Source organism: Chiloscyllium plagiosum, chromosome 41, assembly GCF_004010195.1.
Source record: "Chiloscyllium plagiosum isolate BGI_BamShark_2017 chromosome 41, ASM401019v2, whole genome shotgun sequence".
Classification (NCBI taxonomy): Eukaryota; Metazoa; Chordata; class Chondrichthyes; order Orectolobiformes; family Hemiscylliidae; genus Chiloscyllium; species Chiloscyllium plagiosum.
The window spans coordinates 18,932,495-18,959,643 of NC_057750.1; the positions used below are offsets into that span (position 1 = coordinate 18,932,495).

At 42.1% G+C, this 27,149-nt stretch overlaps 1 protein-coding gene across 1 annotated transcript; it reads right to left on the minus strand.

The window, feature by feature from the left end:
- Nucleotides 1-16,328: 16,328 nt before the first annotated feature.
- LOC122542722 lies at nt 16,329-26,902 on the minus strand. The gene is made up of 5 exons (XM_043680698.1): nt 26,770-26,902; nt 26,362-26,661; nt 19,340-19,449; nt 17,097-17,226; nt 16,329-16,981 (listed from the first exon to the last, which is right to left on the minus strand). Exons 1-5 carry the CDS (start codon nt 26,804-26,806, stop codon nt 16,590-16,592), a joined length of 969 nt encoding a protein of 322 aa, XP_043536633.1. The 5' UTR covers nt 26,807-26,902; the 3' UTR covers nt 16,329-16,589.
- Nucleotides 26,903-27,149: the final 247 nt, after the last annotated feature.

Sequence of the window (27,149 nt, forward strand, 5' to 3'; positions counted from 1 at the left end):
TGTTGCAAGTGGAACAGTGGTGAACAGGAGGTGTCCAAAGGGAAGCGACAGTGGACAAGCCACTGGCAGGTACAGCTCAAGATTGGATTCTGTTGCTTTGTGGGATTCGTTAACCACAGTTACCGAATATTGGCAGTCGGCAATTTGTAGCAATAGCTGATATTTTGTGGAATTTGTAAAGAGGCAGCAGTTTCATTAGATGAAGAACGCATCCGACCGTGACAGATGAGAACACTTCTCCGATCGCGAAACCCTTCTCCAGAATGGAAGGGGCAGGGCAGCAGTTTTGGATCGTGCCTGAAACTTTGGTGATAGCCTTTGCTAATAAAATACTTCTTTGACCCTAGGGCTACTGTGGAGAACTCCTGATCTTCTCCCAACGATATGGGGTCTCGCTTCCTTCTCATTCTTCTTTTGGAGATTTCTTCACTCAGTGAACTTGTGGAATTCTCCACTACCAACGGCTGTGGAGGCCTAGTCACTGAATACATTCAAGAAAGAGAGTCTATTTTTAATTTCAAAGGCGTCAGTGTTTGGCTGTGGGGGGAGAAGGGAAGCAGGAATTTGGTCTTGAAACAGAGGATCATCAGTGATCATATTGTACGGCAGATTAGGCTCGAAGATGTGAATAGCTGACTCCTGTTCCGGTCGATGATTTTTTTCTGTTAAACGATTAAAGTCGAAACAAGTTACTTAACTCTCCCATTGTTACGGAAGTAGAGGTATTAATTGACTTGTAGAAGTTAAGGAGGATTTATTCGCCTTCACTGAGAGTTTTTATTTTCCCTCACTCAAGATGCCTGGCATTAACTCTCTCCCCTAAGCGCGACCAATGCTGCTAGTCAGTTTAAGACGCAGATTAATATAGTTTAATCGCGTCAGTATGTAACTGAATAATCAGTGAAGGTGAATAGACTTAATTTATGCATTGCTCCACTCTGGTCTATTTGACTGGCGGCGCAAGTTTGAGGGCCAATCTTGTCTCTTCTTGTACCAGCACCCGGTGCAGTCCATGCTTCTGCAGCGTCCTTTAGTGCACCAATAGAAAAATAATATTAAATCCTCCTGGTGTCTTTTCACTGGTCTCTTCCCATTTCCATTAATCTCCCTTCCATGTTCTATCAATTGCTTATTTTCAGAGCATTTTTCCAAATCCAACCTGTATATCTCCAAATTCCACATTCTTACGATCTCGGCACAACAAAAGTTTCTCCTGACTTCCCGTTTGGATCTGAGCGTCGGAAGCTGAGGGGTGATCTTATAGAGGTTTACAAAATTATTAGGGGCATGGATTGGATAAATAGGCAAAGTATTTTCCCTGGGGTCCGGGAGTCCAGAACTAGAGGGCATAGGTTCAGGATGAGAGGGGAAAGATAAAACAGACCTAAGGGGCAACTTTTTCACACAGAGAGTGGTACCGGTATGGAATGAGCTGCCAGAGGAAGTGGTGGAGGATGGTACAATTGCAACATTTAAGAGGCATTTGGATGAGTATATGAATAGGAAGGATTTGGAGGGATATGGGCCGGGTGCTGGCAGGTGGGACTACATTTGCTTGGGATATCTGGTCGGCATGGACGGGTTGGACCGAAGTGTCAGTTTCCATGCTGGACATTCATATGACTCTATGACTGTCGTGACCTTGAGTTTAGAAGTTCCGCAGAGCCGAAACTATTCAATTCAGTTTTCAATAGCTTCCTGCTTTTCAGCAGGTACGAACCTGTTCAAACTTTCTTGGTGGTTGACAGCTTTATCTTTATTCAATTTTATGTTCACCCCCAGCACTATTAAGTTACCAAGAAGGATGTAGTGGTTTTGAGGGGTTGCAGAAAAGATCTGCAAGACCGTTGCTTGGCTTGGAAGATATTGAGGCGTCAGAGGATGAAGAGTGATCTGATGAAAATTTATGAAATTGAAAAGCATGAACAGAATGGACAGTCGAAGTCTTTTTCCTCAGGGTAGAAATATCATTTATTTGGGGACATAAGTTTAAGGTAAAATGAATAAATTTAATGGAAATGTGAGAGGCACGTTTTTGTTTAAAAAATACTCAGTCTGCTAAGTGCTGGAATGCGCTGGTACAGAAGGTGATGGAGGCGGATGCAACAGCAACTTTTAAGAGTCATCTTGACGTATACACGAAGAGGCAGGGAATGCAGCGTAGAGGTTTCCAGTTCAGAAAGGCGTCGTGTGTCGAGACAGGCTTGAAGGATTTGTTCCTGTGCTCCATGTTTTGTTCTAACAATATCTCTACACGTCATTACTTTTTTATTCCCGCCGTTGTTGTCCATGATTTTACAAAACCAGAAAAATATCGTTAGGTTTTGACGTTGACATTTGCTTCCTGTCAGCGTTTGGGGTTTTTGTTGAGCTGAGTCACTGTGAAGACTCCAGGCGCAGTAATACACGTGATTTGCCTGGAGGTTGGAGGACATCAGGCTGAACTTAGTGTTATCCGGTCGGTCAGCGGTGAAACCGTCCACCGGCTCCTGTGGATTCACGTACTGTGCTGTACTGGAGTAAAACATCAGCTGCAGCTCTTTTCCCGGGGTCTGGCTGTACCAGTACAAGTTGGGATTGCTACTGCTGCTGCCCTCCACATAGCACTCCAGTTTCACTCCCTCTCCGGGAAATCTGGAGACGGCGGCGGGGTTCTGGTGGATAGTCTCTGATTTCACATCTGAGGAAAAGACGGGGAGAGGAAGAGGTCAGTAATTGGGGATAGAGTCGTGGAGAAAGAAAAAAGAAACGTACCGAATGTAGAAAAGGTGGTGTACAGCGAAATAGAGTGAGAGCAGGAGTGCAGGATAGCCGGTTGAAAGAAATGTACAGGTTGAAATATGATTGTAAATTAGACAGTCCCTTACGGTGAAACGCGACGAGCAGAGTCAACAACAGATACATCTTCCACTTTTTTTTAGCAATATTTATTGTTCGTGAGACAACATTAGAAATACAATGCACCTCCCTCTCCCTCTGATTGAGTGCCGAGCCCTTCTCTCTTACGCGCAATGATAGCCCCGCCCCAGGCCAGTTTCCGCCCCGCCTCTCCCATTCTGATTGGATGATCCGGAGCTGCCAGCAGTACGAACTACTCAACACACCTTGGTGATTGGCGGAGGGATAATATTGTGGAGGGGCCAGAGCTCAAATTCGCGAAAACCATAACGAATGGCCATGTGGACAAAACTCAGCAAGAGGGAGGGTGCAATCACTATGTTGGAATTGTACTGTCAATAGTCAGCCGGTGATAGACGAACGGATATGTGGACAGAAAATGGGGGGATGCGGGGAGGGGAATGACAACAGGATTGCTGTGGTGGGTGATTTTAACTTCTATATTGACTGGGACTCACTTAGTGCCTGTGGCACGAATGGGGAAGATTTTTTAGGTGTACCCAGGACAGTTTTTTGAAACAATAAATAGTCCAAGTAGCGATCTGGAATTGGAGAATGAGCCCAGTCACGTGATTAAAATTTCAGTGGAGGAGCATTTTGAAAACAGTAACGCTTATTCTGTAAGTTTTAAGTGGATAAGGATATCAGCAGTACTCAAGAGAAAAAAAACTGCAGGGAGTCTCATTATCACAATATTAGGCTGGGACAAATGACAGCTTTTGAAGATAAGTCTGGTAAGTGGGAATCTTTTAAAGACCAGTTGAATGGCGGTCAGGATCAGTTGGTTCTGATGGATGATAAGATTCAGGAATCGTGAACACAAAAGGAATTCTGAGATGAATCAAAGAGCCCCCGAAGAACACAAAGATAGCAAGAATGAACTCAAACAACGAATTAGGATGGATAGAACTGGCCATAAAATGTCTTTGGAAAACAGGATAAAGGAAAATCCCAAGACATTTTATACATAAGGAGCAAGAGGAGAGCTAAAGTTAATGTAAGTCCCCTCATGGACGAAAGAGACAACGTGTGCATGGAGCCAGAGGATGTGGCTGAGGTTCTTACTGAGTACTTTGCATTGGTATTCAGAAAGGAGGAGGACATGGAGGATGGCGGGTTTTGGGGGGTTGCGCATGTTGATTTTCTGGGCCACGTCAATATGAAAAAGGAGAAGGTTTTGAGAGTTTTAAAATGAATTAAGATAAATGCGCTCTTGGGATCTGATGGGTTCTACCTCAAAATGTTGACGGAGGCAGGTGAGGAAATCGCTGGGGCCTTGTATGAAATGCTTGTCTCCTCTTTAGTCTGGGAGTGGTCCAAGTGGACTTGAGAATAGCCAGTATGTCGTTCCTTTATTTAAGAAGCACAACAGGATTAAACCAAAAAAAGTTACATGCCACATGCTATCAGTACCAGGGAAATTATTGTAGAGATTCTGGGTAATCCAAGATGGAGGACGGGAAAAGTTTCTGGCTGTAAGAGCTGCTCCCTTTTTGGAGGTATTTTAGGTGTTGGAGGTGATGTCCTCGAAGTCCAGGAGCAGCAATTACTGTTTTATATGCTGTTGCATTGTTTTAGAACATCGGAGGAAAAAAAGTCAAAACAACAGCAGTTTTAAAAGGGGGAAGAGCAGACAAAGGAAGCACATGGTGAGGACAGTGGAGGAGAGAGAGAGAACCTGAACAGTTACTGCATTTGCTGTTCTTGAATTCATGTGTCGCTGGACATCGGAGTGCATCTGGGAAAATTAACACACAGTGATTTGCACAACTAATCTTGGAGGAACCAGTTTGGGCGAAGTTCACAGCACAGAATCAGGTAAGTTAATTGTTGTTTTAAGTCTATCCAAGAGAAAGGCTGTATTAGTGGGTTCTTTCTTGATTATATGTTTTTGGAGATAAGTCTCTTGATTAAACTTAAAATATAAGCCATAGCTATTAATTTAACCTGGTGCAGTGTTTTGTAGGGGAATAAGACAGTGTTATTTTCTAGGTCTATAGTTGTGAAGGAGCAAAACTGGTCTTTGCAGTGATATGTACTTCTAGTCAGATATGGGAGTTTAAAGAGAGTTTAAGGGTTACTGCGGATTATATCTGCCATAATTGCTGTTGGATGTGAATCTAATCAGATCGAGTGGATTGGATGTAGAGACAGATAGAAGCGATGAAAATTTGCAATGTGTGATGGATGGCTGTTATAGGAAGGGGGGAAAGTCTCAGATACAGTCACATAGATGGGTTAACTCCAGGAAGAGTAAGAGTAAGGGCAGGAGTCTTTTGTGGATATACCCATTTCAAACAGGTATGTTGTTTTGGAAAATGTAAAGGGTGATGGATTCTCAGGGCAACTTAGCATGAACAGCCAGGTTTCTGGTACTGAGACTGGCTCTAATGCAACGAAGGGTACGTCAGCTTCCCAGAGATCAATTTTGTTAGGGGATTCTCTAGTCCGAGGAACAGACAGACGTTTCTGTGGCCAGCAGAGAAAAAGCAGAATGGTGTGTTGTTTCCCTGGTGCCAGGATTAAGGATGTCTCAGGGAGGGTGCAGAATGTTCACGGGGGAGAGGGGCCAGCAAGAGGTCATTGTCCATATTGGAACCAACGATATAGGAAGGGGAAACGTTGAGATTCTGAAGGGAGATTACAAGGAGTTAGGCAGAAATGTAAAAAGGGGGTCCTCAAGGGTAGTAATATCTGGGTTACGTTATAAACCTGCACTTCAAGGTCTCTTTGTTCAGCAACATTCCTTTGGACCTTACCATTAAGTGCATAAGGTCCTGCTAAGGTGTGCTTTCCCAAAATGCAGCACCTCGTATTTGTCTGAATTAAACTCCATCTGCTACGTCTCCGCCCATTGTCACATCTGGTCCAGATCCTATTGTAATTGAGGTAACCCTCTTCGTTGTCCACCACATCTCCAATTTTGGTGTCATCTGCAAACTTACTAACTGTACCTCTTATGCTTGCATCCAAATCATTTATGTAAATGACAAAAAGTAGAGGGCCCAGCACTCCACTGGTCACAGGACTCCAGTCTGATAAACAACCCTCCACAACCACCCTCTGTCTTCTACCTTTGAGCCAGTTCTGTATCCAAATGGCTAGTTATCCCTTTATTCCATGAGATCTAACCTTGCTAGTCAGTTTCCCATGTGGAACCTTGTCGAATGCCTTACCAAAGTCCATATAGATCACATCAAATGCTCTGCACTCATCAATTTTCTTTGTTACTTCTTCAAAAAACGCAATCAAGTTTGTGAGACATGGTTTCCCACGCACAAAGCCATGTTGACTATCCCGAATCAGTCCTCTCTCAGGATTCCCTCCAACAACTTACGCACCACTGAGGTCAGAGGCTTTTGGATGGGTATATGAATAGGAAGGATTTGGAGGTATATGGGCCGGGTGCTGGCTGATGGGACTAGATTGGCTGGGATATCTGGTCAGCATGGACAGGTTGGACTGAAGGTCTGTTTCCATACTGTACATCTCTATAACTCTATGACTCTCTAAGATTCTTGAGGAGAAAAATATGAATTTGCTGCTGCTGTGCTTTGTAGTCAGTTTCTTTTTTTAATGAAGAAAGGATGAGACAGACGTATCTGCTCCAAGCCCAATAATTAAACAGCCTTGTGATGCCTTGTTTCTTCTTAAAGTTAAAACATTCAAAGCAGCCTGAACGTGTGGGGCCAAAATCCCAGAGAACCAGGAGTTTTAGTTTAGCTTTCAATAGCTGTTGCTAGGAACCTGAAGCTGGATCTGAGCCTTCCTGTTCCTCTCTCTAGTGCAACTAGAAGCTGGGTTTGTCTTCCAGCTGCGAGATATGCATGTGCGACAATCAATATTACTGAATTTGCCTTTGCAAGGGTGAGTTTATGATTTGTGGCTACATTGAAACAGTTAATGAGGTGTTCAATATTTTGTGAAGCGTTTCAATAGTTCCAGTTAAGCTAATTCTTTTATTTTATTTTAGTTTGTCTGTATTTTAATCGTAATCTCTGAGTTAAGTGTGTTTTGCTTCTGGACCACAGTCTTGATCAATCGAATTTTCTCAGAGTGCCTGCCCCTTGCTTTTGCCATAAGGAAGTTAGGGTGTAGGCTATCTCCTTGACATGTTTTGAGGGGGTTTACTCTGGTCCATAGCAACAGGCAGCATGGATTTGTGTAGGGAAGATTGTATCTCACAAACGTGACTGTTTTTTGAAGAAGTGACAAAGATGGTTAGGGGCTGGGCGGCAGACGGTGTCTGTATGGGGTTGAGCAAGGTCTTTGATGAGTTGGGAGGCTAATACAAAAGGCGATGTCACATGTGATCTGCAGTGAGCTCGTACGGAGAAGAATACAGAACCGGCTTAATGGTGGAAAGTTGTCTTTCTGACTGGAGATTTATGATCAGTGATGTTCTGCAGGGATCAGTGCCAGGAACTCTGTTATTTGTAATACATATACAAATGATATGGAGGAAAATTTAGATAGTCAGATTACAATGTTTTAGGATCACACAACGATTGATGGAGCTGTGGGTAGTAAGAAGGTCAGCTGGAGGATACAGCAGGATATAAATAGGCTGGAGGCATGGTCAGAGAATTGGTAGATGGATTTTAATCTGGAAAATGTGAGGTGATAGTATCTTGAAAGATCTAATGCAGGATGGAAGTATACTGTAAGTGGCAGAACTCTTTGTCGCATCAAAATACAGAGGGTTCTAAGTGTAAAGGTCCACAATTCCCTGAAAGTGACAACATAAGGTGGTCAAGAAGCACAGAGCATGTTTGCTTTCATCAGTTATGACATAGATTATAAAAACTGACAAATACTGCTGTATAGAACTTCAGTTTGGTCATATTTCAAATGCTGTGTACAGTTCCAGGCACCACAATACTAACAGGATGTGGAGGCTTTTGAGACGGTGCAGAAGTGGTTTACTAGGATGTGGCCTAGTTTGAAGGTTATTAACAATGAGGAGATATTGGACAAACTTAATTTGTTTTCACTTGAACGTTGAAGGATGAGGTGCAACCTAATAGATGTTTATAAATTGAGAGATATGGATAATTGGAGTCATTTTCCCATGGTAGAAATGTCAATTACTAGGCATGTTTTGAAAAAAAAAAGATGTGCGAGACATGTTTTTCAGAAAGAAGGTGGTAAATGCTTGTAATGCGCTGCCAGAGGTGATGGTTCAGGCGGATACAATAATCGCATTTTAAGATACACCTTGCCAGTTCCATGAAGAGAGGGGTTTTCAGGGGTTAGAGGGAGTCAAGATTAGAGTGGTGCTGGAAAAGAACAGCAGATCAGGCAGGATCCGAGGAGCAGGAAAATCGAACTAGATAACGGCCCGGGACATGGGTGAGGAAGCATTTTGGAAGGTAGAGTGTGATGTTGAAAAATGCAAAGGTTTTTGGTGTTTTTCAAGACAACTCGTGTCGGAGAGACCTGACCAGGACAAAATTTCACGAGGCAGCAGAGTTCAGGTGAATAGATGTTTAGTCGAGCAATTACCGGTATCATACAGGCAGTGGCACTCGACAACTCCACACAGCACTTTGTCAAATGTATTCCAGCCTCGTGCAAGCAGATTCTCAGTTTATATATTTTCCTTGTCCTTCTCTGAAATCGCTGAGAACATCTGCTCCCCGTATAATATTGGGGAATGGTGTTGGCTGGTCAAACTGTGATTGGATCTCTTTTACATCATTCAATGCCAACAATTTGCTTGCTGCTGTGTGTTTAACTGCCAAGTAATTAGATAGGGGACTTTTAAATTTCTCATTGCAGACAATCCAAAGGAATATTGATTATTGATCAGTTCCAACAAACTTATGTGGTTACATCCAATGGTAGATTTCTTTAAGTTAGCCAACTGTATTTCAACGTGTTACTTAAATCCACATTCCAATGTCTGATCATCTCCCTCTTCCCTGGAATGATTGGGTTGCTGGGGCGGGGCGAGGAGGTGGGGGCTGTGTGTGGGGCGAGCTTCTATTTTCGGAAACTAGTTTGAATCTTTTTCTCTAATTCTTTTAGTGACCTTTTTGTATCAATGTGAAATCATAGTTACTTCTGCATCCCTATGTATGATTATCTGAAGGACCTTAACGATAACGTACACTTAATATTGTGCCTGATTGATGAAATAATTCAAGAGAAACAACAAATTAGTGTGAAATTTTTTTCTTATGTAAACCACTGCAGCTACTATCCTTCATTACACAGACTTGCTATTTACCATGTTGGAGACTACATTAAAAAGACATTTCCAAAGCTCCCTATCTACTGTCAGCCATGTTTTTCAGAGCTAGAGGGGCAACATTTAGTCATTTTGTGCTGCTCAGTTATGGGCAACCTTAACAAATACAAAAGTAGCATAGCATTAGGGAGACTGAAAAATGTTTCAATACAGAAGGTTCTGGGTCTCCTCATGCATGAGCACGATCAGAAATATAAGTTTGTGTGGGGGAACAACAAGGAAATAAGCTCCAGGTATCCCAGCCAACCTCTAGAACACCACGACCAATAACGATTTTCCATCACCATCAAATTACGAAGTCTCTAAGATTCCTTTGAATGTAAACCAGGTGGAAATGTTGTTACCAAATGTAGCACATGTACATTCGTCTTTGAAACAGGGAGCATACCAGGGTTAACAGTGAACAGAGTGAATTATTCGAGCAATCCTGGCATATACTAATCCCCAGCTGGTGACCATCATAGCATCCAATCCACCTTCAACAGGATTGACACAGTACTCTTTCAGGTATAGGGAGATGAAACGCAGAGGTTTTACAGAATACTCATTGAAACGGACCAGCAATCTGCAACGATTGAAGTGAAAATTATAGCGTGGGCATGCAATAAAAATCTGACAACGTCATAAGGCTCCAGTTTGAGATAAAAACCGGCTATAAACCTTTGGTCACTCTGCTGAACATAAAATAGTAACAGTTAAGACGCCTCCCTAGAATTTAAGAGGTCAGATTGAGGCTGATACGTTATGGCTTAGCCATTGAATCCATACAGGTACCATTCAGGATAACGGAGTGAAAACAGATTTTGCCTTCACTTCGGAGGCTGAAGTCTAAATCTCAGAAGTCAGAAAAGATTTACCACTGACAGAAAGGAATCTAGATGTATCAGGAAGCTCAAAATTGTGATGAAGAATGTGTCTTAAATATCTAATGAAGCTGTTCAGGAAATTTAATCAATATTTCCCCCTTGTGCCAGGACTTGGAGCAATGTCGACACCTCACTCTCATCAATAACTTTCTAGTATTTGAAGGGTAATTGGTGACACTAGGAGCAAAAATACCTGAAATTCTTCAGACAATTCACCTGGATCATTTCGTCATTAGAAAGTGCCATTCAAGTGTGTCACTGTCAATATGGTGGCCAGAGGTTTCTTAAGATGCAATTAAATAGTCATTTTTTTTAAATTGAAAATGGCTAGGAATCAACAGCAGCATTTTGGAGACTAATTGCACTTAGATACCATGCAGACGATCAAAAGCAAAGGTCATATCGAGTATAAGTCTGCACTCGCAAAATACCCATGAGGTTGTGGATTCAATTGAAGGTGTCAGCCTTTATGCTGGTGATGTTTGCTTGCAACTCTTTGTGATACAATAAATATGAAAGAGACAGAAGAAAGAACTGAATTGGTCATGATTACTAAACAGTCAGAAGGCGTTGAATCCCTCCAAAGTGGAAATGGATCTTTCGGTCCAACAAGTTCACACCGACCCTCTGACAAGTTCCCCACCCAGACCCGAACCGAATGCTTTGGCAATGTATCATAGCCAATTCACTTAAGCTATACATGGTGGGCTTGGGACGACACCGAGCACCAGGAGGAAACCCACACAGACATGCGGAAGGTGTTCGAACTCCACACAGAGTCGCTCAAGCCTGGAAGCGAATGCGGATTCCTGATGCTGTGAGGCAGCAATGCTAACCACTTACCACAGCGCCACCCACACTGGCGCTGCGAATAGTTAAATAGCTTTTTGATATTTGTGAATATGAACTTCATGAAAAGTTGAGTAGTTCCCACTTTTCCAGGATAAATCCAAGAACAACAAATGGCCTTTATTCCTGTCCCTGATCATAAGGGGTGAATATCCTCTTCCTCCATCTATCTTCTTATGGAGCCATGGATGAGACACAAGTGTCTGTCATTGACTTTGTTCTCCGAGAGAATAGTCGTCGACTTTCAGTTGCTGACTCAACATTATTTATATAATTCCAGAGCATTTATATCTACTTTTTAAAAATAAGTCTATGCTCATTGAAATCGACGCGGCCACTTTGCAAAAGGCAAACAAAACTGTTTTTGTTTTTGGGATGTTTTTGTTGAACTGCTCCTTCTCTGAGTCACTGTAAAGACTCCCGGCGCAGCAATACACGGCTGAATGATTCGTTCGAAGGCGGGAGGACTTCAGGTTGAACATAGAAGCACTTGGTCACTCAACGGTGAAACCGTCCATGATCCTATCTGGAATCACAAACTGTGTAGTACTGGAGTAAAACAATAACTGCAGTTCCTTCTCAGAGTATTGTCTGTACCAGTACATGTCATCAATACCGGCTACCTCAACCATGTATTTCAGTTGCACATTGTCGCTAACAACTTTGGAAACAGATGGAGGAGTCTGGTGGACAGTCACTGAGTTCACGTCTGAGGAAGAGATAGGGAGAAAGAAAGTGAATCAAGTATTTGGAGAACGTGAGAACGTGAGGTAAATTAAACATTATGAAATGAAATAATAAATGGTATCACTTGCAACGAAATAAAATTATGAGACACACTATGAGATGCATCTTTTACTTCAAGTTTTCTTGTCGCTGAAAAAGAAAATGGAAAAAATCCTAACACTTTAAAACGAAACCTTTCAAATTATTTAGAAAAGGTAAAGGGACACGGAAGTGATGCAGGTTGGAACAATATACCTCTCCCACTCAGTCTGAAATCCCACACTCTCTCTCCATGACTGGCTGAAGGAAAGCAGATAGGAGTAAGGGATTTCATAGGAGACAGAGACAGTGGATGTAGGTGGACAATGCAGGGGTAGATAGTTTAAAGTGGGCATAGAGTCATAGTCATAGAGGTGGAAACAGATTCTTCGGTCTAATTCGTCCATGCTGACCAGGAGCATGATACGGGGCTTTAAGGATTCAACAATAAGGACAATTTGTATTAATTTTGTCTGTATCGAGTACAGAAAATTGAGGGTGATCTGCCCATGAAGCATTTTTTTCCACTTTGACACGAATATTTTCTCTCTCTCTGACACACACACACACACAAACACATGCGTGCGCACTTGGGTGTATTATTTTATTTCAGATTCTTTCCTATTAACAACATAAAACAGGTTCTCAGCTCAGCAGAGACGGGTTCAAAGTGGGACCTCACACCTAAAGTGCAGTGTCTAACCTCTTGGACATTAGGCAAAAGTGAGGACTGCAGATGCTGGAAACCAGAGTTTAAATGAGAGTGGTGCTGGAAAATCACAGCAGGTCAGGCAGCATTCGAGGAGCAGGAAAATCGTCGTTTCGGGCAAAAGCCATTCCTGCTGTGCTTTTCCAGCACCACTCTAATTTAACTTCTTGTACATTGACCAAACCTTTAATTATCTAGGAACAAAAACTTAAAACGAATCTGGATTTTGTATTTTAATCAGCAGTCTACCTCCTAACTGGTTAAAGAAGTCAACCAGGGCAGCTAGGTTTAAAGTTGCTAACTTTTGTTTAAATAAATATTGTGTTTTATACCTCCCTATCAGACCATATCTAAGGAAGGAGGGGAGCTCCGAAAGCTTGCAATCTTAAATAAACGTTTTGGACTATAACCAGCTATCATTTGATTTTTGATCTTGTCCACCCCAGTCCAATCTCGACATCATGAATAATATTTAGGGTGGGAGCTGTGTTAATGAATCTAAGTTAATAATCAAATGTAACCTCATTGGATTGGTTCAGGAGACAACAGGGTCTCTATGAGGTTTATGATTCCTGTGCACCATACTCGAAAGGCACCCTCGGCTGGATAGTTGCTGAAAGAGAACGCCAATGTTCCTTTTCACATTTGTTTTTGTAACGTGTTTTATGTTGACCCTAATTCACCAACTGTTCAAAATGGACATTGTCTACTGGCTGAACGAGCTCAATCCGTGGATACCAGTTGGACCCCATACTGTATAAGCTACCTGTCAAAGTTTGCTGTCACCTCCGTCTGAACCCTATGTCAACATATACAATGCACCGTTCTGTCTTCTCCAACTCACGTTCTAATCACAGGATCATTACTGTATAAAAGGAAACGATTCAGCTCATGAAGTGTGCACGGCGTTTTGAGCATTCTAACTTGGTTAAAAGACTTCTGCTGTTTCCTGTTAGGCCTGCGCATTAGTTTTGTTTAAATATGCATCTAACTCCATCATGTGTTCCTCAGTAAAACTCACCTCCGCAACAGTTCCGAGTACTACCTTCTATATTCCAATTACCCGCTGTGTTGAAACGTTTTTCATTGGCTCGCATTTCCTTCTTTTGCACAATAGCTCTAAAGCATACTCTCTGGTTCTCGATCTCTTTTTCTCCCTATCTACCCTGTCAACGTCCGTCGCTTTTCAAACCTCGTTTGAAAAATCCTCGTTTGCCTTCTCCTCACCAAGGAGACCAATTTCAATGTTTTCAGTCTATCCTCAGAACTGAAATGTTACATCCCCGGAACCATTCTTATAAACCTTTTCTGCACTCTCTCGATTGCATTCACAGCTTCAATTCCAGACCTGTTCACAGCCCTGCAGCTGAACTCTAACCATTGCCTTAAGTAAACCCATAAAAATCTCCCTGCTCTTGCACTTTACCTCCCTATTTATGAAGGTTAGAACATTGTATGTTTTAATAACGGCTTTCTCCATCACATTCAATGACGTACACAAAGGTCACTCTGCTCCTGCACACCCTGTAGAATTTTGCTTAACATTATACTCGCCATGTTTCTCCTGAATTTCCCTTTGTGGTTATTTGTGACTCATAATCATTCTGTCCTGGCCTTCCAGAACAGAAACATTTTCTGATATGAAACCTTTCATAATTATAAAGAGGTTCATTAGATACGTTCTGAATGTTGTGGTTTCAACAGAGAGGTAAGGGTTACTTTGAGTTTGTTGCAATTTCTCAGTTCTGGCAACCTTCCTGTGTAGTTGCCTTTTCACGCTTCCTCGTGCTCCTCAATCCAGCTTTCCACTAACTCTTTCTCTCAAATGGCAAGCAAATATAGCAGGTCAAGGAAAAGCACAGTTTGGACGAAAGTAGCTGTTTCCTGCCACCTTTGGGGTGTTTGTCACTCAAGCAGTTGTACACGCTTGACTGACTCAGCCCAAGCTGGAAGTCTGCAGGTAGAACTCAGAGTCATTCGGTCTGTCGGCGGTAAAACCGTCCACCGGCTGGTTTGGAATCACAGTAAAGGCAGTGAAACATCAGCTGCGACTCTTTGCCCGCTTGTTGCCTGTACCAGTAAATGTAAGGATCGCGTGTGCCCATGACAGTGAACTTCAATTTTCCTCTGTGCCGTGGATTGCTGGAGACAGCTGCGGGAGTCTGTCGGATATGACTGCGAGTCGGCGCCTGGAATTAAGAAAACTAGTAAATTGGAGCATCCAGGTCAACGTCGAAAAATCGAAAGGGAAATGGGAGTATGAAAGAAAGACAAAAAGCAAGGTAGAAAGTAAAGCTAAACTACAGAAAATCTGTGTAAAGCTTCTTATAGCGAAAAATGACCATAATGCGCAGTTACAGGTACATCTTGTGTCTGCAATTTCTTCTTAATTAAGCGATGAGTCGAGAACAAGAGTTTGGGAGGATTCATCTTGACGATCAGGAAAAAAAAATCAATTTGAAACTAATACACATAAGCAGGAAGAGAGAACAATACTGCCAATGCATCGAGGGCGTGTACCAATCCCTCTAACCCGTTCGATCCAATCAGAATTAACGTGCTTGTTTCTTTGCAATTCCTCCTCAATCGGAGTTAATGAAAATGCAAGCAATCACGTCTGGATTCCCGATTAGCCACTAGTGCATTGACAATATGAGGACTGCAGATGTTGGAGATCAGAGTCAAGACTGTGGTGCTGGAAAAGCACAGCAGGGCAGGCAGCCTCCGAGAAGGAGGCGAATCAACGTTTCGGGCATGAGCCCTTTATCAGAAATTGTACCTCAGGTTCCACAGGTGGACATACCATGACTACTTCTGAACCAGAATGTCAGTTTGGACGAACTCAAAGGGTCTTTCTGTATTTCCGTTTTTAAATTTCAAAAATACAGTTTACTTCTGATGTCACCTCACCTTGAGCTTGGCACATTTCAACATATTTTTGCCAGGAATATGTCTGAGACAATTGCATATACTGATCATAACGCCTTTCAGCTTTTGGGAAAAAAAGGATAAAAAAGGATAAAAAGTCCAATTGTTTCTAATGGATCTTAGTATTGCAGCCATTCAATTTGAAACTAATACACATAGCAGGAAGAGAGAACAATACTGCCAAAGCATTGTTGCGACTGAGATGAAGGAAGACAGAGGCATTTGCAGGCAGGAAACGTGGACTGAAATGGACTATCGTAATGGATGTTTGCATGTTTAGAGTCAATATAATGTATTGATGGTTCATTTTTAAGGGGTGATCTGTGGTGATACTATGGCTTTAACAAGTGCATGTTGTCTTGCTTTTTTATGAAGAAGGTTGAGACAGAGGTGATGACCAGTCTGCTCGAGGTCAATGAAGTAAACAGCTAGTGTGGCCTTGGGCCTTTTTGTTTAAAGTTGGTTCAATAGAAGCAATCTAGGTGGGCAGGATCAAGCTCCCACCGAACCAGGAATTTTAGATTTAACTTATGGCATTTGCTGGGATATTAACTGTAGAAGCTCTTATTCCTCTCTCTCTACTACAGCTAAAAGCCGGGGTTCTGTTCTTGCTGCTAGAATTACATATGAGGCAGTGTATTTTACTGAATTTGCCTTTCCCAATGGTGTGTAGAGGCGATGTTATCATTTTGGAACAGTTCATTAGTAACATTTAATATACATTGATATGATAATCGTTTCGATTAAGTTACAGTTAAGCCAATTCTTTTCTTGACTTTAACTTACAATATAGTGGGTTTTACTTAAAATGGAGTCGATTGACTAATCAAATTGCATGGGGAAAGCAACGTCTTATTTTTAAAATAAGGAAATGTTATTGTCTAGATTAGCTTCTTAATATATTTTGAGGGTTTTGATCTGGTCCGTAACCGGGGTTCTAATAGAAATCTACAAAATAGCAACATGATTTGGGACGGCTAAACGCAGGAAGTACGTTTCCGATGACCTGGGAGTTCAGAACCAGGGTTCACAGTTAATGAGAGAGAGTAGGCCTCTTACGAATGAGAACGACGGGAAATTTATTCAACTAGAACATAGTGAACCTGTGGAATTTTGCTGAGACCAAAAATAAATGCATGTTTTCAGGAAGGTGTTAGATAGAGCAAAGTGTTCGTCAACGTCGTTCAGTTCTTTCCAAAGTGAAAATCCCTCCGCTCTGGTATCATTGCTGTGACGTTATTGCTTTTTAAAAATCTCCGGCTGCACATTTGTCTTGTCGCTCTAAATGGGGAGGGAAGAGAGATGGGACTTAGGGCTGTCCTCAACAGGACGAAAGTATGAGTGATGTCGTTGACAGCTGCTTCCTGCTGTCTTTGGGGGTTTTGCTGAGCTGCTCTATCTCTTCTGAGTCACTGTGAATACTCCAGGCACAGTAATAAACAGCCGAGTGATGCGCCTGCAGGTTGCGAGACTCCAGGTTAAAGTCAGAGCCACTCGGTCGTGTGGCGGTGAAACCGTCCGCCGCTCCTTCTTCATTCACAATTTCTGCACCTGCAGAATAAAACATCAGCTGCAGCTCCTTTCCCGGGTATTGTCTGTACCAGAACATGTGACCGCTACTCTCACCCTTCACCGTGCACCTCAACTCCACTGCCTTGCCGAGGGACCTGGAGATGCTGCTGGGAGTCTGAACGACTCTCGCTGTCTTCACGTCTGAGAAAGGGAAAAGTTCAGTAAACAGAGCAATTGTTACGGAGAAGGAGAAAGGAAATGAATAAAGCACAAATGAGGGTTGTTCCCTCAAATTATTAGATGAACAATCACTTACATGGCAATAACGTCATGAGGCTCAGAAAGAGATACATCTTTTTTACGTTATTCTTTTCCTGTATGAACGCGAACAGAGTCCAATCTTGTCTGGAACTGGAACCAGCTGCTTTCAAATCAACGAGAGAAACCTGACGGATTCAGGAAATGACTTAGGTGTGCACACGGCCCTCCCACTCAGATGGAAAACCCCGTCTCTCCCTCTCTCTATCTGGCAGTGAAAGTGGTGAACAGGAGGTTTCCAAAGGGAAGAGTTAGTAGACGAAACAGTGACAGATACAGCTCAAGGTGGGGTTCTGTTGATTTGTGGGATGCGTGAACCACAGTTGCCTGATATTGGCAGTCGACAATTTGTAGCAATAGTTGATATTTTGTTGAATTTGTAAAGAAGCAGCAGTTTCATTTGATTAAGAAAATATCGGACCGTGACATACGAGAACAGTTCACCGATCCCGAAATCCTTCTGTAGAATGGAGGAGAGTGAGCAGTGGTTTTGGATCATGCCTGAAGCTTTGGTGATACTCTTTGCTAATAAAAGACTTGTTTGACTCTCGGGTTGATTACTTACGAGGCATTCTATTTTACTGAATTTGCCTTTGCCTCAGGAATGTAGAGGGGCTGTTACTATTTTGTAACAGTTCATTAGTAATTTTTGGAGAATTCATGGTCATCTCCCAACTGTATGATTTCATTTCCCTGGACCCTCTCATTTTTTCGAGGTGATTTCTTCACTCAGTGAACTTGTGAAATTCTCCATTATGGAAGGCTGTGGAGGCCTAGTCACTGAATATATTCAAGAAAGAGATAGTATATTTTTAATTCCAAAGACGTCAGGGTTTTGGGGGAGAAAGCAGGAATTTGGTATGAAACAGGGTCATCCGTGATCATATTGAATAGCAGATTCGACTCGAAGGTATGAACTGCTTACCAGCGGTGATCCCAGCGATGATCTTTCGATGTTCAACGGTTAAAGTTGAAACAAGTTACTTAAGTCTCCCATGGCGGCGAAAGTTGAAAGATTAACGGACATATAGAATGTAAGGAGGACTTATTCGCCTTCACGGAGTTTTGCTCCCTCAGTCAAGATGTCTCGCATTTACTCTCTCCCCAAAGCGCAGCCAATGCTGCTGGTCAGTTCAAAACGGAAACTAATATATTTTAATCGGGTCACTGTGTAAACGAATGGTTAGTGGATGTGAGTAGACTGAATTTACGCATTGCTCCACTCTGGTCTATTTGATTGCCAGCGCAAGCTTGAGGGACAATTTGGTCTCTGTTCCTGTCCAACCCCAGGTGCATTTCATGGTGCAAAAGCGCCCTCTATTGCACCAATAGAAAAATAATGTAAATTCCTCCTGGTGTCTTTTCACTGATATCTTCCGATTTCCATTATTATCCCTTCCTTTTTCTATCAATTGCTTCTTTTCAGTGCATTCTTCTGAATCCATTCTGTGTATCTCCGAATTCCACATTCTTGCACTCTCGGAAAAAAAGGTTTCTCCTGACTTCCCGTTCGGATTTACTTTTAGGGACTGTCGTGACGTCGAGTTTAGAAGTTCCTCAGAGCCTAAACTATTGATACAACTTTTCAACAGCTTCCTGCTTTTCAACACATACGATCCTAGTCAAACTTTCTTGGCGTTTGAAAGTTTTCTCTTTATTCAATTTCATGCTCACCCTCAACACTATCACACTACCAAGAAGGATGTATCGACTTTGAGAGGTTGCAGAAAAGAGAACGTTGCTTGTCTTGGGAGGTATTGAAGCGTCAGAGGATGAAGGGCGGTGTGATGGAAGTTTATAAAATTGAGGGGCATGAATAGAATGGACAGTCTTTTTCCCTCAGGGTAGAAATGTCATTTACTTGGAGTCATAAGTTTAAGGTAAAAAGGAGTAAGTTTAAAGGAAGTGTGACAGGCAAGTTTTTGTTCAAAAAAAAACCTCAGGCTGCTAAGTGCTGGAGTGCACTAGTACAGCAGGCGCTGGAGGCGGATGCAACAGCAACTTTTAAGAGTCATCTTGACGTATACACGAAGAGACAGGGAATGCAGCGTAGAGGTTTCCAGTTCAGAAAGGCGTCGTGTGTCGAGACAGAGTTGAAGGATTTGTTCCTGTGCTCCATGTTTTGTGTTAACAATATCTCTACACATCATTACTTTTTTTATTCCTGCCCTTGTTGCCCATAATTTTACAAAACCAGGAAAATATCGTTGGGTTTTGATGATAACAGTTGCTTCCTGTTACCGTTTGGGGTTTTTGTTGGCTGCCCTCCACATTGCACTCCAGTTTCACTCCCTCTCCGGGAAATTTGGAGACGGCGGCGGGGTTCTGGTGGATAGTCTCTGATTTCACATCTGAGGAAAAGACGGGGAGAGGAAGAGGTCAGTAATTGGGGATAGAGTCGTGGAGAAAGAAAAAAGAAACGTACCGAATGTAGAAAAGGTGGTGTACAGCGAAATAGAGTGAGAGCAGGAGTGCAGGATAGCCGGTTGAAAGAAATGTACAGGTTGAAATATGATTGTAAATTAGACAGTCCCTTACGGTGAAACGCGACGAGCAGAGTCAACAACAGATACATCTTCCACTTTTTTTTAGCAATATTTATTGTTCGTGAGACAACATTAGAAATACAATGCACCTCCCTCTCCCTCTGATTGAGTGCCGAGCCCTTCTCTCTTACGCGCAATGATAGCCCCGCCCCAGGCCAGTTTCCGCCCCGCCTCTCCCATTCTGATTGGATGATCCGGAGCTGCCAGCAGTACGAACTACTCAACACACCTTGGTGATTGGCGGAGGGATAATATTGTGGAGGGGCCAGAGCTCAAATTCGCGAAAACCATAACGAATGGCCATGTGGACAAAACTCAGCAAGAGGGAGGGTGCAATCACTATGTTGGAATTGTACTGTCAATAGTCAGCCGGTGATAGACGAACGGATATGTGGACAGAAAATGGGGGGATGCGGGGAGGGGAATGACAACAGGATTGCTGTGGTGGGTGATTTTAACTTCTATATTGACTGGGACTCGCTGAGTGCCTGTGGCATGAATGTCCAACTAGGGGAGGGACATGTTCGGTCTGGAATTGGAGAAGGAGCCCTGTCACGTGATTAAAATTCAGTGGAGGAGCATTTTGAAAACAGTAACGCACATTCTGTAAGTTTTAAGTGGTACGGATATCAGTAGTACTCAAATAAAAAAAACTACATGGAGTCTAATTAACACAGATGACAGCTGTTTGACGATAAGTCTGGCAAGTGGGAATCTTTTAAAGACGAGTTGAATAGAGTTCAGGACCAGTTGGTTCTGATGGATGATAAGATTCATGAATCTTGGACACAAAAGGAAGTGAGAGATGACTCAAAGAGATCCCGAAGAATATCAAGATTGCAAGAATGAACTCAAACAAGCAATTAGGATGGATGAAAGTGGCCATAAAATATCTTTAGAAAACAGGATAATGGAAAATCCTAAGACATTTTGTACATAAGGAGCAAGAGGAGAGCTAGAATTAAAGTAGGTCCCCTCATAGACAAAGGAGAGAACGTGTGCATGGAGCGAGAAGAAGTGGATGAGGTTCTTACTGAGTACTTTGCATTGGTATTCACAAAGGAGGAGGACATAGTGAATGGCCTGTCTCAGGAGGGTATGCTGATTTTCTGGGCCATATCAATATGAAAAAGGAGAAAGCTTTGAGAGTTTTAAAATGCATTAAGATAAACACACTCTCAGGATCTGATGGGTTCTATCTCAAAATATTGACGAAGACAGGTGAGGAAATTGCTGGGGCCTTGTATGAAATGCTTGTCTCCTCTTTAGTCTGGGAGTGATCCCAATGGACTGGAGAGTAGCCAGTCCTTTACTTAAGAAGAGTAGCAGGATTAAACCAAATTATAATTACATGCCACTGAGCTTTACATCAGTACCAGTGGAATTATTGTAGAAGATTCTTAGGGATAGGATTTACTCACATTTAGAAAAATATGGATGTACTACTGTTGTGTTTTGTAGTCAGTTTCTTTTTTTAATGAAGAAAGGTTGAGACAGACGTATCTGCTCCAAGCCCATAAAATAAACAGCTTGTGAAGCCTTGTTTCTTTTTAAAGTTGCAACATTCAAAGCAGCCAAAATCCCAGAGAACCAGGAGTTTTAGTTTAGCTTTCAGTCGTTTTTGCTGGGAACCTGAAGCTGGATGTGAATGTTCTTATTCCTCAAGCCCATAAAATAAACAGCTTGTGAAGCCTTGTTTCTTTTTAAAGTTGCAACATTCAAAGCAGCCAAAATCCCAGAGAACTAGGAGTTTTAGTTTAGCTTTCAGTCGTTTTTGCTGGGAACCTGAAGCTGGATGTGAATGTTCTTATTCCTCTCTCTAGTGCAGCTAAAAGCTGGGGTTGTCTTCCTGCTGCTAGATCTACATGTGTGACAATCAATATTACTGCATTTGCCTTTGCAAGAGTGAGTTTATGGTTTGTTTCTACATCGAAACAGTTAATGAGCTGTTCAATATTTTGTTAAACGTCTCAATAGTTCCAGTTAAGCTAATTCTTTTATTTTATTTTAGAGTGTCTGTATTTTAATCGTAATCTCTGAGTAAAGTGTGTTTTACTGTAGACCACAGTCTTGATCAACCGAATTTTCCCAGATTGCCTGCCCCTTGCTTTTACCATAAGGAAGTTAGGTTGTAGGCTATCTCCTTGACATGTTTTGAGGGGGTTTACTCCATAGCAATAAGCAGCATGGATTTGTGTAGGGAAGGTTGTATCTCACAAACGTGACTGACCTTTTTTTTTTTAAGAAGTGACAAAGATGGTTAAGGGCAGGGCGGTAGATGTTGTCTATATGGGGTTGAGCAAGATCTTTGACGAATTGGGAGGATGATACAAAATGTGATGCCACATGCGATCTGCAGTGAGCTAGTACAGAGGAGTATGCAGAACTGGCTTAATCATAGAAGACAGAAAGTAGCAGTGGAAAGTTGTATTTCTGATTGGGGATTTGTGACCAGTGATGTTCTGCAAGGATCAGTGCAAGGAACCTTGTTGTTTGTAATACATATACAAATGATATGGAGGAAAATGTAGGTTGTCTGATTACTAGGTTTGTGGATCACACAACGATTGATGGAGCTGCGGATAGTGAGAAGGACTGATAGAAGATAGAGCAGGATATAGATAGGCTGGAGGCAGGGGCACAGAATTGGTAGATGAAGTTTAATCTGGAAAATGTGAGGTGATCATATTTTGAAAGATCTAATGCAGAATGGAAGTATACTGTAAGTGGCAGAACTCTTTGTTGCATCATAATACAGAGGGTTCTAAGTGTACAGGTCCACAATTCCCTGAAAGTGCCAACATAAGGTGGTCAAGAAGCACAGAACATATTTGCTTTCATCAGTTATGACATAGATTTTACAAACTGGCAAGTACTGTTGCTGCTGTATAGAACTTCAGTTTGGTCATTTTTCAAATGTTGTGTACAATTCCAGTCACCACAATACTAACAGGATGTGGTGGCTTTTGAGAAGGTGCAGAAATGGTTTACCAGGATGTTGCCTAGTTTGAAGGATATTAACAATGAGGAGATATTGGACAAACTTAATTTCTTTTCACTTGAACATTGAAGGATGAGGTGCAACCTAATAGAGGTTTATAAATTGAGAGATATGGATAGTTGGAGTCTTTTTCCCAGGGTAGAAATGCCAATTACTAGGTATGTTTTTTAACAAAAAGATGTGAGAGACATGTCTTTCAGAAAGAAGGTGGTAAATGTGTGTAATGCGCTGCCAGAGGTGGTGGTTCAAGCGGATACAATAACCACATTTTAAGATGCACCTGGCCAGATACATGAATAGGCAGAGGATAGAGATAGTCAAGATTAGAGTGGTACTGGAAAAGCACAGTAGTTCAGGCAGCATTCGAGTAGTGGGAAAATCGAAGTAAATTGGTAAGGAAGCATTTTGGAAGGTAGATTGTGATGTGGAAAAATGCAGTAGTTTTGATTTTTTCAAGTCAAATATTTTAGGAGAGACCTGACCAGAGCACAATTTCAGGAGGCAGCAGAGTTCAGGCACATAGCTGTTTATTCCAGCAATTACCGGTATCATGCATGGAGTGGCACTAGACAACTGCACACAGCACTGTGTCAAATGTACTCCAGCCTTGTGCAAGCAGATTCTCAGTTTAACTATTTTCCTTGTTCCTCTCTGAAATCGCTGTGCACCTCTACTCCCCTGTGTAATATTGGGGAATGGTGCTGAGTTGTCAAACTGTGATTGGATCTTTTTTACATCATTCTATGCCAACAATTTGCTTGCTGCTGTATGTTCAACTGCCAAGTAATTAGATAGGGGATTTTCAAGTTTCTCATCGCGGGAAATCCAAAGGAATATTGATTATTAATTAGTTCCAACAAACCTAAGTGGTTACACACAATGATAGATTCCCTTAAGCTCGCAAGTTGAATTTCAATGTGTTAATTCAATCCACACTCCGATGTCTGATCATTTCTGACTTTCCTGTAATGATTGGGTTGCTAGGGCGGGTGGGTGGGAGGGGTTTGGGGGGTGGGGGTCGAGCTTCTATTCTCTGAAAGCGGTTTGAATCTTTTTCTCTAATGCTTTTAGTTACCTTTTTGTATCTATGTGGATACATAATTACTTCTGAATCTCTATGTATGATTATCTGAAGGATCTTAACGATAACTTACCCGTAATATTGTGTCAGACTGATGAAATAATTCAAGAGAAACAACAAATTAGTGTAAAAGTTTCTTCTTATATAAATCACTGCACCTGCACATTCCATCCTAGCTAGTAGCCTTCATGACATAGACTTGCTATTTTCCATGTGTAGAGACTACATGAAAAAAAAATTCTAAAGCTCTCTAATTTCTGTCAGCCATGTTCTTCAGTCATTTTGTGCTGCTCAGTTATGGGCTGCCTTAACAAACACAAAAGTAACATAGAATTAGAGAGACTGAAAAATACTGCAATACAGAAGGTTCTGGGTCTCCTCATGCATGAGCACGATCAGAAATACAAGTTGGTGTGGGGGAACAACAAGGATGAAACTTTATTGCTGGAACAGCACAGCAGGTCAGGCAGCATCTAGGGAACAGGAGATTCGACGTTTCGGGCACATGCCCTTCTTCAGGAATGAGCAGAGAGTGTTCAGCAGGAGAAGATAAAAGGTAGGGAGGAGGGACTTGGAGGAGGGGCGTTGGAAATGTGATAGGTGGAAGTTTCAGCTTTGATCTCCAGCGTCTGCAGACCTCACTTTCTCCGGGAACAACAAGGAAACAAGCTCCAGGTATCCTAGTCAACCCCGAGAACACCATGACCAATAAAAAATTTCCATTACCATCAAATTACGAAGTTTCAAAGATTCCTTTGAATGTAAACCAGGTAGAAATGGTGTTGCCAAATGTAGCAGATGTTTAACCGACTTTGTGACAGGGAGCACACCAGGGTTAACAGTGAACAGAGTGAATTATTCAAGCAATCCTGGCTTATACTAATCCACAGCTTGTGACCATCATAGCATCCAATCCACCTTCAGCCGGGTTGGCACAGTATTCTTTCAGGTATAGGAAGATGAAACGCAGAAGCTTTCCTGATCAATCATTGAAACGGACCAACAACATGCAAGGATTGAAGTGGAAATTTTAGCGTGGGCATGCAAAAAAAAATCTGACGATGTAATAAGGCTGCAGTTTGAGATGAAAACGGGTTATAAACCATTGGTCACTCTGCTGAACACAAAATAGTGACAGCTAAGACATCACCCCAGAATTTAAGAGCTCAGATTGAGGCTGATAAGTTATTGCTTAGCCATTGAATCCGTGCAGGCGAAGTACTAGATACCATTCAGGATAACAGAGTGAAAACAGGTTTCACCTTCACTTAGGAGGCTGAAGTCTAAATTTCAGAAGTCAGAAAAGATTTACCACCGACAGAAAGGTAACTAGATGTATCAGGAAGCTGAAAAATGTGATGTAGAATGTGTCTTAAATAGCTGATGGAGCTGTTCAGGAAATTTAATCAATATTTCCCTCTTGCGCCAGTACTTGGAGCAATGTCGACACCTCACTCTCATCAATGACTTTCTAATATTCGAAGGGTAATTGGTGATACTAGGAGCAACAATAACCTGAGATTCTTCAGATAATTCACCTGGATCATTTCGTCATTACAAAGTGTCATTCAAGTGTGTTACTGTCAGTATGGTGGCCAGAGGTTCCTTAAGATTCAACTAAATAGTTTTTTCTTAAATTGATAAGGGTTAGGAATCATACAGCAGCATGTTGGAGACTTATTGCACTTAGATACCGTGCAGATGAATAAAAACAAAGGTCATATCGAGTGTAAGTCTGCACTTGCAAAATACGCACCAGGTTGTGGATTCAATTGAATGTTTCAGCTTTCATGCTGGTGATGTTTGCTTGCAACTCTTTGTGATGCAATAAATATGAGAGAGACAGAAGAAAGAACTAATTGGTCATGATTACTAAACATTCGGAAGGCATTGAATCCCTCCAATGTGGAAATGGATTTTTCAGTCCAACAAGTTCAAACCGACCCTTTGACAAGTTCCCACCCAGACCCGAACAGAACGCTTTGGGCAATGTATCATAGCCAATTCACCTAAGCTGTACATGTTGGGCTTGGGACGAAACAAGCACAAGGAGGAAACCCACACAGACATGGGGAAAGTGTTCGAACTCCACACAGAGTCGCCCAAGCCTGGAAACGAACGCGGGTTCCTGATGCTGTGAGGCAGCAATGCTAACCACTGACCACAGCGCCACCCACACTGGCGCTGCGAATAGTTAAATAGCTTTTTGATATTTCTGAATTTTAACTTCAAGAAAAGTTGAGTACTTCCCACTTTTCCAGGATAAATCCAAGAACAACAAATGGTCTTTCTTCCTGCCCCAGATCATAAGGGGTGAATATCCTCTTCCTCCATCTATCTTCTTGTGGAACCATGGATGAGGCACAAGTGTCTGTCATTGACTTTGAGCGCCATCTGCTGACCCTGTGGATAAAGAAACATTCTTACTGTTCTCCGAGAGAACTGTCATCGACTTTCAGTTGCGGGCTCAACATTATTAATCCAATTCCAGTGCATTTAAACCTACTTTTTTTTTTAAAAAAAAGCAAGCCTATTCTCATTCTAATGGACGTGGCCACTTTGTGCCTGATTTTGTTATATACAACTGTTTGTCTTTGGGAGGTTTTTGTTGAGCTGCTCCCTCTCTCTGCGTCACTGTGAAGACTCCAGGCGCAGTAATACACAGCTGAATGATTCGCTTGAAGGCTGGAGGACTTCAGGTTGAACACAGGAGCACTTGGTCGTTCCGCGGTGAAACCGTCCACTGTCCCGTCTGGAATCACATACTGTGTAGTACTGGAGTAAAACAATAGCTGCAGTTCCTTCCCAGGGTATTGTCTGTACCAGTACATGTAATCATTACTGGCTACCTCAACCATGCACTTCAGTTCCACACTGTCACTAACAACTTTGGAAACAGATGGGGGAGTCTGGTGGACAGTCACTGAGTTCACGTCTGAGGAAGAGATACAGAGAAAGAAAGTCAATCAAATGTTTGGAGAACGTGAGATAAATTAAACAGATAACAATGTTATGAAAGGAAATATTAAATGGTATCACTTACATCGAAATAAAATTATGAGGCACACAATCAGATGCATCTTTTACTTCAAGTTTTCTTGTCGCCGAAAAATAGCCAAATGGAAAACCAATCACTTTAAAACGAAAGCTTTCAAATGACTTAGAAAATGTAAAGCGACACGGAAGTGACGCAGGTTTTAACAATATACCTCTTCCACTCTCTCTGGAATCCCAGCCCTCTCTCTCCATGAGTGTCTGAAGGAAAGCAGATAAGAGCAAGGGATTTCAAAGGAGACAGAGACAGTGGATGTCGGTGGACAATGCAGGGGCAGATGGCTTAATGTGGGCATAGACACATACTCATAGAAATGGAAACAGATCCTTCGGTCTAACTCGTCCATGTTGAACACATATCCTATACTA